The sequence below is a fragment of the Ambystoma mexicanum genome, chromosome 4p (genome assembly GCF_040938575.1).
Source record: "Ambystoma mexicanum isolate Mex_15411 chromosome 4p, UKY_AmexF1_1, whole genome shotgun sequence".
In the NCBI taxonomy this organism is placed as follows: Eukaryota; Metazoa; Chordata; class Amphibia; order Caudata; family Ambystomatidae; genus Ambystoma; species Ambystoma mexicanum.
The window spans coordinates 903,572,213-903,586,679 of NC_090927.1; the positions used below are offsets into that span (position 1 = coordinate 903,572,213).

At 47.4% G+C, this 14,467-nt stretch overlaps 1 protein-coding gene across 3 annotated transcripts in view; it reads left to right on the plus strand.

Annotated features, from left to right (window-relative positions):
* Positions 1-14,467, plus strand: part of MDN1 (midasin AAA ATPase 1) — a 2,688,524-nt gene that overhangs the window by 480,498 nt on the left and 2,193,559 nt on the right. For all 3 annotated transcript variants that reach the window (XM_069606482.1, XM_069606484.1, XM_069606483.1), the window contains exon 22: positions 10,234-10,344. In XM_069606482.1, coding sequence (XP_069462583.1) covers positions 10,234-10,344 — 111 coding nt within the window. The remainder of the gene's footprint in view (positions 1-10,233; positions 10,345-14,467) is intronic.

The following is a 14,467-nucleotide window of genomic DNA, read 5'->3' on the forward strand; positions in this document are numbered from 1 at the left end:
GCTTATGAGCTTGTCTGATACGTATCTGCTTGGATACAACTGTACTCCAGCTACACTTCATGCTACCTCGTGTCAGAAAAATAACAATCTGACGGACCTCTATGCTTGAAGGATCATGGGTACAACAATGGACGTCACACTAGGCATGCCCTGTCAATGTCCCTTTTCGAGTTTCGAAAACAACTGTAATACTCTGCAGCTTCCACTAGATGTCGACCTATGCACAGCATATGAATCTAAGCAGATACAAGCATCAAATTTGATTACGGTGAGTAATGTAGCATATATTTGTTTGTCAATCTGCTTAGAATCACATGCTGTGCATAGTCCGACATCCAGTGGTAACTGCAGAGTTTTGCATCTGGTCTTTCGAGAATTGAAAGGGGATGTCGACATGGGAGTGCCTGTAACACTATCCCTACGTGATGTGTAGTGTACCCATGATCGCTCCCGCGTCAAGGTCCCCAAGAATAGTTTTTTTCTGCCCAGATAACGGGTCGCCCTTATGCATAGTTCGTAAAGAACATTGCTATTGTCCAACGACCTTTGGTCGAATAATTCTATAAAGATAGTTAAGATCACCCCTGCCGTTGCTTGTCTCGACGGCTGTTCCAGTTTCCGCCAAAGACCTGCGAGATTCGATGGACGGTGGTCCCGTCGGCGTTGCCGACCACGTGACCCGGGCCTTCCGCCGTGCCTATACAGTAGGAAGAGTGGGGTCGGGTGAACATTTCTTTTCAAACTGAAAATTCATTTCCCTTTCTTCCCTCTTTCCCAGTTGGTCTTAGTCACTCTGTGTAACCTCTGCTATGGAGAGGACTCCATTTAGATTTTGCCCTATTTGTAAGAGTAAGTTTCCATGGAAGGATAAGCACATACGATGTAACTGGTGCTTGCCCCTCGATCACAAAGAGGAAGGGTGTGTAGCCTGTAAACTCCTCCGCCCCAAGACTTTGAAGGAGGGTAGAGTAAAATGGTGGGCGGCCTACGGTATGTCCAAGGCCGGGACTTCTCCCACTGCCGCTACCACCGAATGTGACGACGGCCAGAGTGACTATCAGACCTCCATGCCGGAGGTTGTTGTCCTTTCGACAGAACGCTTGCGTTCCGCATAGTCTGTCCCCGGCCCCTATAAGCAGGGCGTCGGCTCTGTTATGGGGAAGTCGCAACCCAGCGACAAAGACTGACACGTGCATGGCACTAAGCACATCATACCTAGCCTTACTTCGACTACGTCAAAGAAGACTTCGGCGGCAACGGGTGCACCGGTAACTTCGGTGTTACCTGCCGATCGGCAGCCCTTCCTAGTGACTGGGCAATCCAAGACAAAGGGCGCTAACCCAAAAACATAGTTCTGTCGATACGCATCACAGGAAGGCATACGTGACGATAAACAGAGGCCTCAAGCCAAGGCCTTACCACCGCCGAAAGTTACAACACTACTGGAAAAGATGGCCGATGGGGGCAAAGCCCCGGTTCCGCCGAAACAGACTCCCTTACAATCGACAGATGTACCTGTGCGCCTTCCGACTGGTGAGGACGTCAAGGTCAGCCTGGCAAGAATTGTGGCCACTGATTCTCAAAAACTGCAATCTAGGGACTCTCCGAAAGTTTCTGAAAGGCCCAAAGATCCGCTGAGATCTAAGAGCGTTCAAAAGTCGAGAGAAGGACACACATACCCCACCTTCATCAGTCCCGTCAGGACTTCCCTGAAGGAGAGGAAGGACTTTCTTCGACGTTAAGGCACAGATCTGTACGGTTTCCGATGGGAGAAAGTGCTTGGAACACTTTATCAATGGAAGACTGAGAGACACCTTGCCACCCCTATACAGTTCTAGGTAGTCAGTCTGGACTAGGGCAAAGTTTGAGGACTGCATGGAAAGGCTGGACCAGTTTGTTTCGCGTGCAGAACAACCTACACCAAGAAGGCAATGGGAGGAAAGCCCTGCTAACCCTAGAGCTACATCCCCAAGGCTTTTTGACCCATGTTTAGAAGAGGACATATATAATTATGACCTTCCTGAAGAAGACATTCCACCAGTTACTGTACAGGAAAATCCTTTCTGTAATGAAGAGGAACATGATGAGCCCATTGAAGATGAGCCCATTGAAGGCTGGGGGGAGGACCCAGATGTGGGTGACCCTCAACCATGGCAGTCCCCAGAGCCACAAGACCCAGATATTCTTGCTTTGGACTCTCCTCAACACCCCTACAAGAAATCCCTCTCCTATTGATTATCACCTGGCGTTTAATGTAATGTTGCGTAAGGCAGCTGATCACTTTAAAATTTCCACTGAAGAGGCAGCACCTGAACCAGACTTAGTTGAAGATCTACTCCAAGAGAAGCCACCAACCAGCCAGGCCATCCCTTTCCTCAATTTGATTAAAAAACGCCTGGCTGCATCCTTGACTACACAGGCACTTACGAGGGGTGTAAACCCAAGAATTAAACTCTTTTGCCCTTCTCCCTCAGCCCTTCTATATATTAGAGGTCATTGCACCCCAGATTCTTTGGTAGTCACTACCACAAGAAAAAGAGCAGGCATCCTTTTGTCATCTGGCGAGGCACCCCCTGACAAAGAAAGAAAAATACTTTATTCCGTGGGTAAGAGGGTTACCACAGCAGCAGCGTACTCTATGCGTATTGCCAATAACACCACTTTATTGGCAAGTTATGCAGATGCGCAATGGGATTTAATACAAGAAGGCCTACAAGAGGCTCCAGAACCTCTACGGAGTTGTCTACTTATCACAGCCTCTGAAGGTAGGCAAGTTAACCAAAGCATTTTAAAGAACACTTTGGATTCTGCTGAGACGGCCAGTCGAGCCCTCGCTCAGGGCATTCTCCTCAAGACATGCATGGCTTTGAAATTCAGGGTTTAAACCTGAAACGCAAGCGTCTCTTATAAACAAGCCTGTGGAGGAATCCAACTTGTTTGGAAATGTGGTCGACGAGGCCTTAGAGACCGCAAAAAAGAACATGAAACCCTAAAAAGTCTGGATCAAATTACTCGGACCCTCCACAAGGCGAGGATTTGGAAACCGTTTCGTGGCCAGTACTCCACTCATCAACAATACTCTTCAGGAAACAACTGGAACTCTCCACAAGGGACCAACACTTACAATACCCCTTACCACCAAAGGGGACCGTGCCATGGTAAGGGAAGGGGCAGGAACCCTACCCCCAGAGGTTCTCCTGTTTCAGGTTTCAAATGACTCAGATTCGGGTCCCCTCCCATGCCTCCCTGGTCGGGGCCGACTGACATCATTCCTTCAGGTATGGGAGGGAATAACCACAGACCAGTGGGTGCTAAAGACCATAGCCCACGCGTACTGTGTAGAGTTCAACCGGTCCACAAAATTCAGACCTCCACGACAACCAAGTCTAACACCAGAACATCTTCGCATACTTCAAGAAGTCGAGATACTGGAACAAAAAGGAGCCATAGAGATCGTACCTCTATCATACGTAAAAGAAGGTATTTATTCAGTGTACATCCTTGTACCCAAAAAGGATCTAACCATGCGTCCTGTTCTAGATCTTTGCCCAGCGAACAAATTTGTAAAACCACAAATTTCTCATGGTCACCCTGCAGGAAGTAATTCCTCTGCTCACACGGGGGATTACATGGCAACTCTGGAAATGAAAGATGCATACTTTCATATTTCGATGTTGCCAGCAAACCGAGTACCTCAGGCTCATGATAGAGAACAAACATTATCAGTTTAAGGTACTACCCTTAGGCATAGCATCTGCACCAAGGGTATTGACAAAGGAACTAGCAGTAGCGGCAGCACACCTGCACAGGCAATTCATTTCAGTATATCCTTACCTCGACGTCTGGCTCATAACGGGGGACTCTTACGAAACGACGTGTTTGTCAAATACCCAAAAGACGATAGATCTTTTAATCAGCCTGGGTTTCTCGATCACGGAGAAAAAATCCAGCTTAGACCCCAGTCAAGTCAAACAATTCCTAGGGGCTCTAATTCGAACAAAGGACGGCCTCGTCTTCCCCTCCAACGAGAGGGTTCAAAACATGTTAATTCAAATCCCTCACTAGGTAGCCAGTCGAGAGGTAACGGTACGCAAGGCTATGGGTCTGCTAGGAATGATGGCGTCATGTATCTACTTGGTTCCTCACGCGCGCCTGCGTATGTGCCGAATGCAAGAGTGGCTAAGCAACCAGTGGTGTCAGGCCAACGGACAGTGGAAGGATTTAGTAGTGGTCTTGCCGGCCCTAGTACTCTCGCTGCGGTGGTGGTCGAGGGTAAACCTCTTGAAAGGGAAATCCTTCACGACACCCGCAGTGGAAGCCACTCGATCTACAGATGCCTCCCTTACAGGGTGGGGAGCCCACCTGCTCCAGCCGACAGCAAGCAGAGTTTGGTCGCCAGACATAGCTTCCAACCACATAAACCTGCTGGAACTGCTGGCATGTTCAAAGCACTGAAAGCTTTGGAAAAACAGCGAAAGACTATTCTAATCCTCACAGACAGCACCACGGCAATGTACTATCTGAACAAACGGGGAGGCACTCCTTCTGCAGGGCTGTCCAAACTGTCTCAGAAAATTTGGAAGTGGGCTCTCCAATGCAACATGTTCCTGTTATCACAACATCTTCCAGGGGAACTCAATCTTCTGGCAAACTTACTCAGCAGAGACTTTCCGTTGCCCACGGAGCACGAATGGCGATTACACTGACATTGTCGCCAATGTTTTAGCACTGTGGGGTTTTCCAGAGATTGATTTGTTCGCGACCCTGGAAAACGCCCAATGCCAAGATTACGCCTCCAGGTACCCCGAGAACCAATCTAAGGGGAACAGACTCTGGATAACATGGTCAGGGAAATTTGGTTACGCTTCCCCCACCCCCGACTCCCCTTCTCAACAAGATTGTGCACAAGATACACCAGGAACCAGTCACGATATTGGTGGCCCCTATGTGGGCCCGCCAACCCTGGTTCGCTCGTCTGATTGAGATGTCCCCATCTCTCCTGTCAAACTGCCTTGCCTGTACAACATGTTACAAGACAAAGGGGAGACGCTTCACCCATGTCTGCAGACATTGAATTTAGCGGCCTGGCTCCTGAGGTCATATATTTCGGACACCTGCAGCTCCCTCAAAGATATATGGACATCCTCAGGGAGGCAAGGAAACCCAACACTAGATATTGCTATTCTAGTAAATGGAAACGGTTTGTCATCTGGTGTAACTCAAAGAGCATCAACCGATCGACTGCTCTCCCACTCACATTGTCCTATACCTAACTCATTTACTTGATTCAAGCCTAGTCTTAAACTCAATAAAGGTGCACCTAGCGGCACTTTCAGCATATACAACATCACAACAGAAGGTGTCATGGTGGAAGATAGTGATTAAGGCTTTCATGGAAGAGGTCAAAATAATTCACCCTCCCATTTCTAACCCGACTCCCGGATGGTACCTAAATGTGTTGTGAACTATGCTTATGAGGGCTCCTTTCGAGCCCATGCACAAAACAAGTCTTAAGAACCTCACCCTCAAGACTGCTTTTTAAATAGTAATCGCCTCCATTAGGATGGCACGTGAACTGCAGGTACTCTCTATTCTATATCCCTTTGTAACCGCTACTTTACTTTATTATATTTATAACGCGCAAACCAATAAACCCGAAGGCGTGTGAGGGCGCAGACAAAACAAACATATACATATATGGTCCTATGATTAAAAATAGAGAATCTGGAATAGTTAGAGCATAACAATCCGCATCATGGTCGAAGATTAGACATACACAGGAGTCGTATTATCAGGGATAGAAGAGTAAAAAACAGGGTCAGGAGGAACTCACTGAAGAAAATAATTTCAGAGAATCAGGTTGCAGTTCGATGACCCTTTGGGCAAATATTTGCATCGTCTGAGAAAAGCAGGTAAGGAGCTTGCACCACAGCCCACTAATATGCATTCAGTGTCTGGTTTCGAGCACCAATCGCTCAACTCCCTCCTGCGGATAATCAATAAATTGGTAAGTCTAGTTACACCTGGACCTGTTCTCTTGCGCATCCATGCAAGAACCTTGTTGCGCAGGGCTTCTTTGTTCTCTTTATCATTGGTTTTCCGGATATTGGTTATAATGAAATTTCTCTGGTCCATTACAAAGTCATGAGAAGACATGTCCTTTATTGTAGGCATTTGTGACTCTTTTAATTGTAGATTTTGTAGCATTGTCCTCTTGAGTTCAGCGTTCGTAGCTATCGATTGTTTATCCTATTTATGTTCAGCAGTCGGCTCATATGATGGATCCATTTCCTGTGGTAATGCTACTCTAAGGGTTTTTATCTTTTTCTTACGTTCCAGCATTGGCCCAGTGGACCATATAGGCTCCATGCTGCAGGAGTCGGTTTGAGTGGCTTGATTTGACGTTTTCCTTTGTAAAAAGGTTTGACAGGCGATATTCACCCCAGAAACCTGGGACAAATCGCAGGTGCTAGCAGGCCAATGTGTCTGGGAAAAGGTATTTACTTTTCTGTACTGAGTCTGCTACCAAGTCATTAAGAGCGTTCGCCAGGATGCCAAGATCAAACGGGTCCTTGCATAGCAAAAGTTCTTTAGCAATATTGGCCATAAGCACAGGCCATTGAGGAAGACCGGAGTAGTCGGGTTGGGCTGAATCGGGTAAGACCCTCCCTTGTAAGGTGGGAAAAATTCGGGGCGGGGGTGTTGGTGTCCGAGGCCTTGACAGCAAAGGATCATTAGTGAGCAGCTCTAGTCCATAGAGCAGTGTGAACTAATCAAGGGTGCCTGTGCTGAAAGATCAATCTTCAGAAGGGGGCTAACCAAATCAAGTGTGAGGTTAGGGGCTTTATCCGGGGAGACCAGATCTTCGACTAGTGTCATTTTTATGGCAGAGAGATTGCATTGCTTATTTAGCACTCTGAGTCTTATGCGCTCACTGAGTGCTAGAACCTCCAGGACGCGGTCACTATTGATCGCTGGGGAGAGGGCCAAAGGGACTCCTAGACCCCCTATAATTGGCCTTGGTGTGGGCATAGTACCCTTCTGTGCCGCCATACTGGCAGCCAGGTTGGTGGGCATATTATAACATGCACGACGTGGTCAGCAGGCTTAACAAAGCGAACCGGACAGAAGCATCGTCTCCCAGCAGGGGCCTTACCACTCAGAGTACTCCGCGTTAGAGCTGCCCACGACAGGAGCCGCTAACCTGCCACCGGGTGTTCCGCGTTTCCACGTTCTGCGCTCCTGCCCGAGGACCACAGGACTTGCCGAGGAGCCTGGCACTGGGTGGAGAGGGCTCAGCAAGAACGCGGGGTCTGCCGCTGCCGAAAACGCCAGAGCGCTGACATCGAACGCCAGCAGCAGACGTGGAGGTTAGAGGAGAGAACCTAACCAAGCGTCAAGCCGCGGGACAGCTAGAGCTACCGCCGCCCATGCATCTGGCAGACCCGTTCACAAATAGATTTTGCGCACTCGCCCTAGATTTGTGCCTAAATTAATTTCCAAGTTCCATGTGAACAGAGCTACCAATTTTCTTTCAAAATCTCTCAAGCCTGGGGAAAAGAGCCCTGCACAGACTGGATGTACGCAGAGCTGTCATGTTCTATATGAAAGAACTCGTCCTCTAAGGAAGACTAATCAGTTTTTCGTGTCAATGCCTACAGGAAAAGGAGATGCAGTCTCCAAATCCACTATTTCTAGATGGATTGTCAATTGCATTACACTCTGCTACTACTTTGCTAAGAGAGAACTGCCCTTCAAGCCTAGAGCACATTCCACTCGAGGCACTGGGGCGTCCATAGCATTCATTGTAAATGTTCCACTTGAGTCCATTTGCAAAGCGGCAACCTGGAGTTCTGTACACACCTTTACAAAACACTATTGCCTAGACACTCATTCTAGGTCTGATTCTCTGGTGGGACAGGCAGTACTAAGACATCTTTTCACTACTGTTCCTTCTCACAACCCACCTACAACTCCAGGTACTGCTCGCTAGTCTATGCACAGCATGTGATTCTAAGCAGATCAACAAGCCTCAGAAGACCTGCATTACTTACCGTAAAGGCATTTCTGATGGTTGTATCTGCTTAAATTCACATGCGCCCACCCTTCCTCCCCGCTCGGATGGAAGGAACATAGATGTATTATAACTTTCTCTCTCTTTTCTGTACTCACGATAGTCATAAGGCTCTCTTGGCAGAAAAAATACAACCGGAGGGACCTCGACGCGTGAGGGATCTTGGGTACACTACACGTCAGGTAGGGATAGTGTTACAGGTACGCCCGTGTGTCTATGTATGTATATATGTATATATATATGTATATATGTATATATATATATGTGGCAGGGGCGCTACTCTGGGTCCAAGACTTCAGGGAGGCTGATTGGATGCATGTGTGGAGGGTTAAATCCCTCTTGTATGTACCAGGCAGTGGTACATATATTTAAAATTGATTCTAGAAAGCTTTATTCCAAGCCTTTTAATTTCTAGGATGTTTCCCTTTGTCCAGTTTTTTGCAGGCTGGTTCGCCTTGTCTCATCGTTTCCGGGTAGAAAAAGGGGGGGGAACTGAGGTATGGGGAGTAGTGATGTGGTGTATATATAAGACTCTGGACGTCGCGTCCGAAGCCAAAGACCGAGCAAGATGGATCGATGGCCGAGTCGAGGTCCACTACGCCCACTTTCGAAATGTATAAGAGCAGCAGAGCGGGATGAGGCTATTAGATGAGGCATCTGCAGGAGAAGCAGCCATGGAAAGATTATTACGGTGAGTAATTTCTCCATTTTTATATAACTACAGTGTGTAAGTGTTGCCTTAATTGGAAGTGTGCTTGAATATCTTCGTACGCTACTACAGCCCTTCGCCCTCCTAGCCCAAGCCCGGCTGCTTGGTCTAGGAACACAAGAGTTTGAGCTCTGTATTCTGAGTGATTCTTCTGCGGTCCTACCGTTAGGGACTTTAGTAAAACTCTATAACAGACCTACATAGTTCTAGGACAATTAACATTGAACATTAAGTGCAGGTAGCCTGTATGGCCAGCTTTGCTTGGGATGTGACCATCGACCAAGTGCTGGAATGGAGGCATAGAAAGTGAGGGACAGCGTCGGGATAGAGGCAAGGGAGAAATGTTAGCTAGAAGGCAGGTTATGGGTAGGTTAAGAGGGCACCTGTAAGGTAAGGAGATGGGTTTTTATTTTGCTTTTGAGCAAATCTGTGTGGATGGTTACTCCGATGTCCGAGGGAAGATAATTCCATGCAAGTGGAGCAAGCAGAGGGATGGTGACGAGCCACAAAGGTATTGGAGGAGGCAGAGCAGAGATTACGAGAAGGCTTGTAGAGTTGGATAGAGGATCGATACAGTTGTGCCTTAACAGGGAGAGATTTGTGAACTAGGAGGAGAAATTTAAATCTTGCCCTGTTTTGCATTGTCAGCGATCCAGTCTTGTGACGGTACAAGTAAGTAGGTGTGAAGTGAGGGAGTTCAAGTAGAGTCCTGTTAGCGAAGTTAATGATCTTGTCGAGAGGACAGGAAACCTAGTAGGGAGACCAGAGAGACCCTAAATGCAGGCTTATGCAGGCCATTCATCTCCATGCTAATTGAGTGTCCATGTGAACGCTGGGGAGCAGGTGGTCAACCATTCAGAGGAAAGAGGTGCAAATAGTCAGAAGTGGCCACAGAAGCCAAGTCACTTGTTTGACATGAAAGGCCCTGGGCCAGATTAATGTAATTTCCCTGCTGCGCAATGTAGCCATGTAGTTCCTGCCCACGTTTGCATGCTCTGTCGTGCAGGGCTAATGTTGGTGGCTCCCTTGCCGGACCCCTTGCTACATGTACATGATCCACCTTTTTTGTACTTGGTGGGAGAGGAGGACCTATTGAACTTGGGTTGCTCCTCCCACATGGCAGATCGGAAGGCGTGTTAGTAGAAACATTTAGTTTCCCTGGTGTTGAGGGGGTCTGCCTATTAACCATGCTTGTAGGGATTACGTTAGCGGAGCAACTTTTTCAGAAATGTGCCATCAAATGATGATCTGCTCGCAATGCTGATTTGTCCATTCACACACAGCTTGAAGAATCATGCATGAAGCACTAAAATTCTTGGTTGCAACTGCACTGATTTTTGTGCAATCCGATAAAATACTACAAAAAGCCTTTGTTAAATCATTCACTCAACAAAATAAACATTGCATAAAATTGAAATGTATGATAATCCAATTCTAATTTTCTTTCTAGGGCTTCTGTTTGGGCTTTCTAACGCAGCTTGACAGGGCGTCTCATCCCATTGTTCAGAAACTCATTTGCCAGCACATAGTTTTCTGCAGCATCAAGAATCTCCTTAAGCAGGTATGCCTATGCCTTTGAATACCCAAGCGCATTTTATTACTCGAATATCCCTGAAGCTTCAATTCGTATCCATGTTTTTATTTTTTAATTTATAGGACCTAAAATATAGTGTTACTGATGGTTATTTTTGGTACTGAGAGCTGAAGGTTAGTCCGATTGTGAACCTCAAATCTGGCAGCACATTTTGTCTGAGGCTGCCTCTGAGAGGTGCGGCTTGAGAACATGCTTTGTGCTCTACAAGTCAAACACATTGCTGCTGCATGAACCAGTCCTGGGATCTTGCTTTCTTCATTTCAAGTCACTTTATTCACTGGTGCTCCTCGTTTGTCGAGGGAGCAGTTCAAGTAAAGGGTGTGGAGCGCTTAATCTTCCCTGAGGGATGCAAATAGCACCCAGTTGCAACACCCACTCTTAGGAAATATGTATTGGTAGTAGCTTTCCCCCAACTTGTTGCAATGATTGAATTCCTCTTTTGTGATTTGGAGGCAAGTAGACTTTTTGCTTTATTTTTCCTCTCTTCTATCACTTTCTATACTTGTGGTGTTGGGTCTAACCTCGCTCCCAGCATCTTCAACCACTACCTGGCTCCTCTTGCCCACTGCTACTTTCTCCTCCAATTTTGAATGTTATGCGGATGACACTGTTAGGGAGAATTCTCTGTTCAGGCTGAATTTCCTAACCTAGTGAGTCCCCCAGCAGCTTTGCTGGATTTTTGGGGTTTATTTTTTTCTCCTGCCAAGAGTGAGACTCTTTTACCCACACTCTTGGGCATGATTTGAGTGTGTTTCTTTGAATCTAGATGTGTTTAATGGGCTATGGGGTCTTTTACCCCATAGGGCTTCATGTGTTTTTGTGATGTGTGTTACACTGCACCCTCAGTGCAGTAACACAGGGGTGTCATAGTGACCCCCCAGTATAGACTCCATACCCTGGGACTGACTACTGTCTCCCAGGGCATGTAAAGTCACCATTGACTTTACTAGTCTTAAATTGTGAACAGAACCAGTGCAAACCATCATATTGTGGACATACTGGCTGGGGCAATTCAATTGCCCCGGGGTCTGTTAGTCGAGGGGGCACGTCTCCGTCGAGTTTTGGATGGTGGCAGCGGATACTACTTTTTATATTCAACCGCAAATATTTTCCTATGGGATTTCCCATTGCTTTAGGCTACTATCTTTATTTAATTATTTACGGTAGCCTCGAACATAATTAATATTAATTCTCCGATTGGTATTTTTTGCCAAAACTTGATTCTAAAATGGCGTTTGTGTTCTCTTCTGTGGCTCCAACCCAAGTCGAGCCCTTTGTTCCACTTTTTTGGCAGGCTTCTCAACAGAAGCCCTCCAAAGTGGTGCCACTCTGTCTGGGGTACTTAGATGGGGTGGAGGGGGATTTAGGTACCCTGGACTGAGTTGCCTAGGCAACTCAAGTCGCACTCCGTCCTGATTGGCCCAAGTGGTGAGCCGGCCGGCTCACCACTTAGCATGTTTGTGTGACAGCTAGGCTGAGTGAATGGGTGTTTTGTGCATAAAAGCAGGGCTTTGGGGACTGGAACTTCAGAAGTCGCCACTGGACCTAAGAATCCGACGAGGGAGAAGGTGAGCCGACCTGCCATGACACCACCACCGGTGGAGCCCTGCTGGACCGCCTCACCACTTTTCCCAACGACAGAGATCTCCCCCGCCGGAGAGTCTTCTTCCTTTGACTGGTGGGGATAACCAGTTTCACCGTCTTTTTGCCTTAACGACGTACCTCGTGGCCGCCTTGCCTGTGTCAAGCACCCCGGCAACCGGGATACCATGTTTTGCCACGACCGCAAAAAAAGGTACCACCTTTAACCGGAAAACTCAGCGGCTGGTTTCTTCCCTGGCAGTGCAACGACCTTCATCTTTCCTCCTAGTCGAGATCTTATCTTCCCCTGGACGACAACGCGACTTGCACCCACTGCCAGGAACAACTGCCACCGCTGGAGGATCCTTCCCACTTAAGGTACCGTGTCCCGCCTGGCTTCCCTTGCCACCGACTGTACGGGGTAGATTTAGCCTCTGGCTTTCGAACCTGGTTTGGCCTGGGACACCCTGGCTAAACTTTCCTGAGCCCCTCTAAACTCTTTTTGAAATCTCTGCAAGAGTTTTTAAGCCTAGTGTAACTGTGTGATCTTGGGCGCATGTGTGCTCTGCTCTCTCTAAGAGTGGGCCCAGCCTTTGGACTTTGGCTCACCAGTGACTTTTGCTCTTCTGCCTTGCGAACAGTGTTCCTGAATCTTAGAGTGGTGTACCTTTCCATATTCTGTCTTTTCCCCTCCCTTTTTCACAAATTTATTGGAGTGCCATCTAGTTAAGCGCTCACCTCTGTATGAAAATAAGTGGTGTTTGACTGAGACTTCTGATAAGGAAAAAGGGGTGCATATATTACAATAGTAACTGTGTTTAGAATATTTTACAAAAAGAGTGCTGGAGTGTTTCAAACAGTGTGTTTTTAAATAAATAATTATATACTTTGATACCAAAGCTCTGGTCAGTGTTGGCTTGTATTGGTGTGTCTGAGTGCCTATTGTGTATACTTTGCATACTGCCTAACTCTTCTTGAGAGAAGTCTGACTGCTCAGCCACAGTTACCAGGTAAATCTGGGTGGTACAGACTGCTACCAAGTGGGTTTACTGCTAAAATCTGTAGTCCTAAATCTTTTGCAGTGGTCCCCAAGGGAACTGCACAGGTTTCTGCCTAACAGACACTCTGCTCTTTCAGGCTACCTTCAGCCACCTCTGCTGCTTCTTCTCATTCCAGACTGTCTGTAATTCAGCAACCGTGTGCCACCAGTGATCTCTGCCTTAATGCCAATAAGACTGAGAGCCTCCTCATTGGGACACCAGCTCCCTCCTTTCCTCTTGTTCTGGCAGCCCAGTATGGGCCCTCTACCTGCGAGGCAAAGAACCTAGGTGTCATCTTCGACTCCACCCTCTCCTTCTCTCCTCACATCTCTGACATCTCTTAGAAGTCAAACTAACAGCTGCACCTCCTCCGATGTATTCGTCCTTCTCTTACGTCCCCAGAAGCTATCTCCAGAGCTCTGGTGGTCTCTAGGCTGGACTATTGCAGCAGCCTCTTTCTAAATCTTCCTGACTCTACTCTTCGACCATTACAACTTATCCAGAACAGAACTGCAAGACTTGTCGTTGGCCTCAAGCCCAGGGATCGTATCTCTCCAGCTCTGAAATCTCTTCACTGGCTCCCAGTGGCTGTAAGGATCAACTTCAAGGCCCTCTGCATCATCCACAAGGCTTTCTTGGGCCTGGGACTGCTCGAAATCCGTACTCTTCCAAAACATCTCCTTCTCAAGCTCTCCGCTCATTCACCTCCAACTCTCTTCTCTGGAACAGTCTCCCAGCCTCTCCCAAACTTGAGCAGAACCAACTCCGGTTCCGGGAGCAACTCAGGACCTTCCTTTTTGCTTCCGCTTTTTCTCTTACTCTCCCCTGCTGATGCACCGGACTGCTCCGCACATTGGTCGCCCTCTGAACCCAGGCCCAGGCTCCTGCGTGTCTAGTTGTCTTCGCACTGCCTCTGGGCTCCCCAGCACTTAAGGGTCTGGATCTGCAACCCTACCGTCCCTTCTCTGCACTTAAGAGCACTTGCTTGGCTGTACTTGTGAATTAACTGCACTTCCCCCTTCCACTTCTTCCCTTCCCTCTTCCCTGTGCTTGCGTGATCTGAATGACACAAGGATTAGTAAGATTATTTTGTCCTCCTTTTGTTTCCCCCTCCTTGTCTTGTCGCGTCTAGAAACACTTGTGTACAGGTGCGTTATAAATGCCAAATATCGTATCACCTGGTCTTTTACTCTTTATATGGGTGCCCTTTTTATGTCTCTCCATAGTGTATGGTTGAATGGTTAGTTTCCTACAACTTTTGTGTTTGGGTTGTCCCTTTGGACTTCCTGGTTAATTGCTTTTTCTTGTACTTGGGTGAACTACTGTTCCCAAGTAGTAAAGAGGGATTTTTGTATAAGTGAGCCAGCACACCACACCTTAAGTGGACTGCTGGGGGATGCAATGTGTATCCCCTTTCTTGCTTCCCTGCTAAAATTTTTGTTACAATTGCGAGTTTACATGAATGGCTG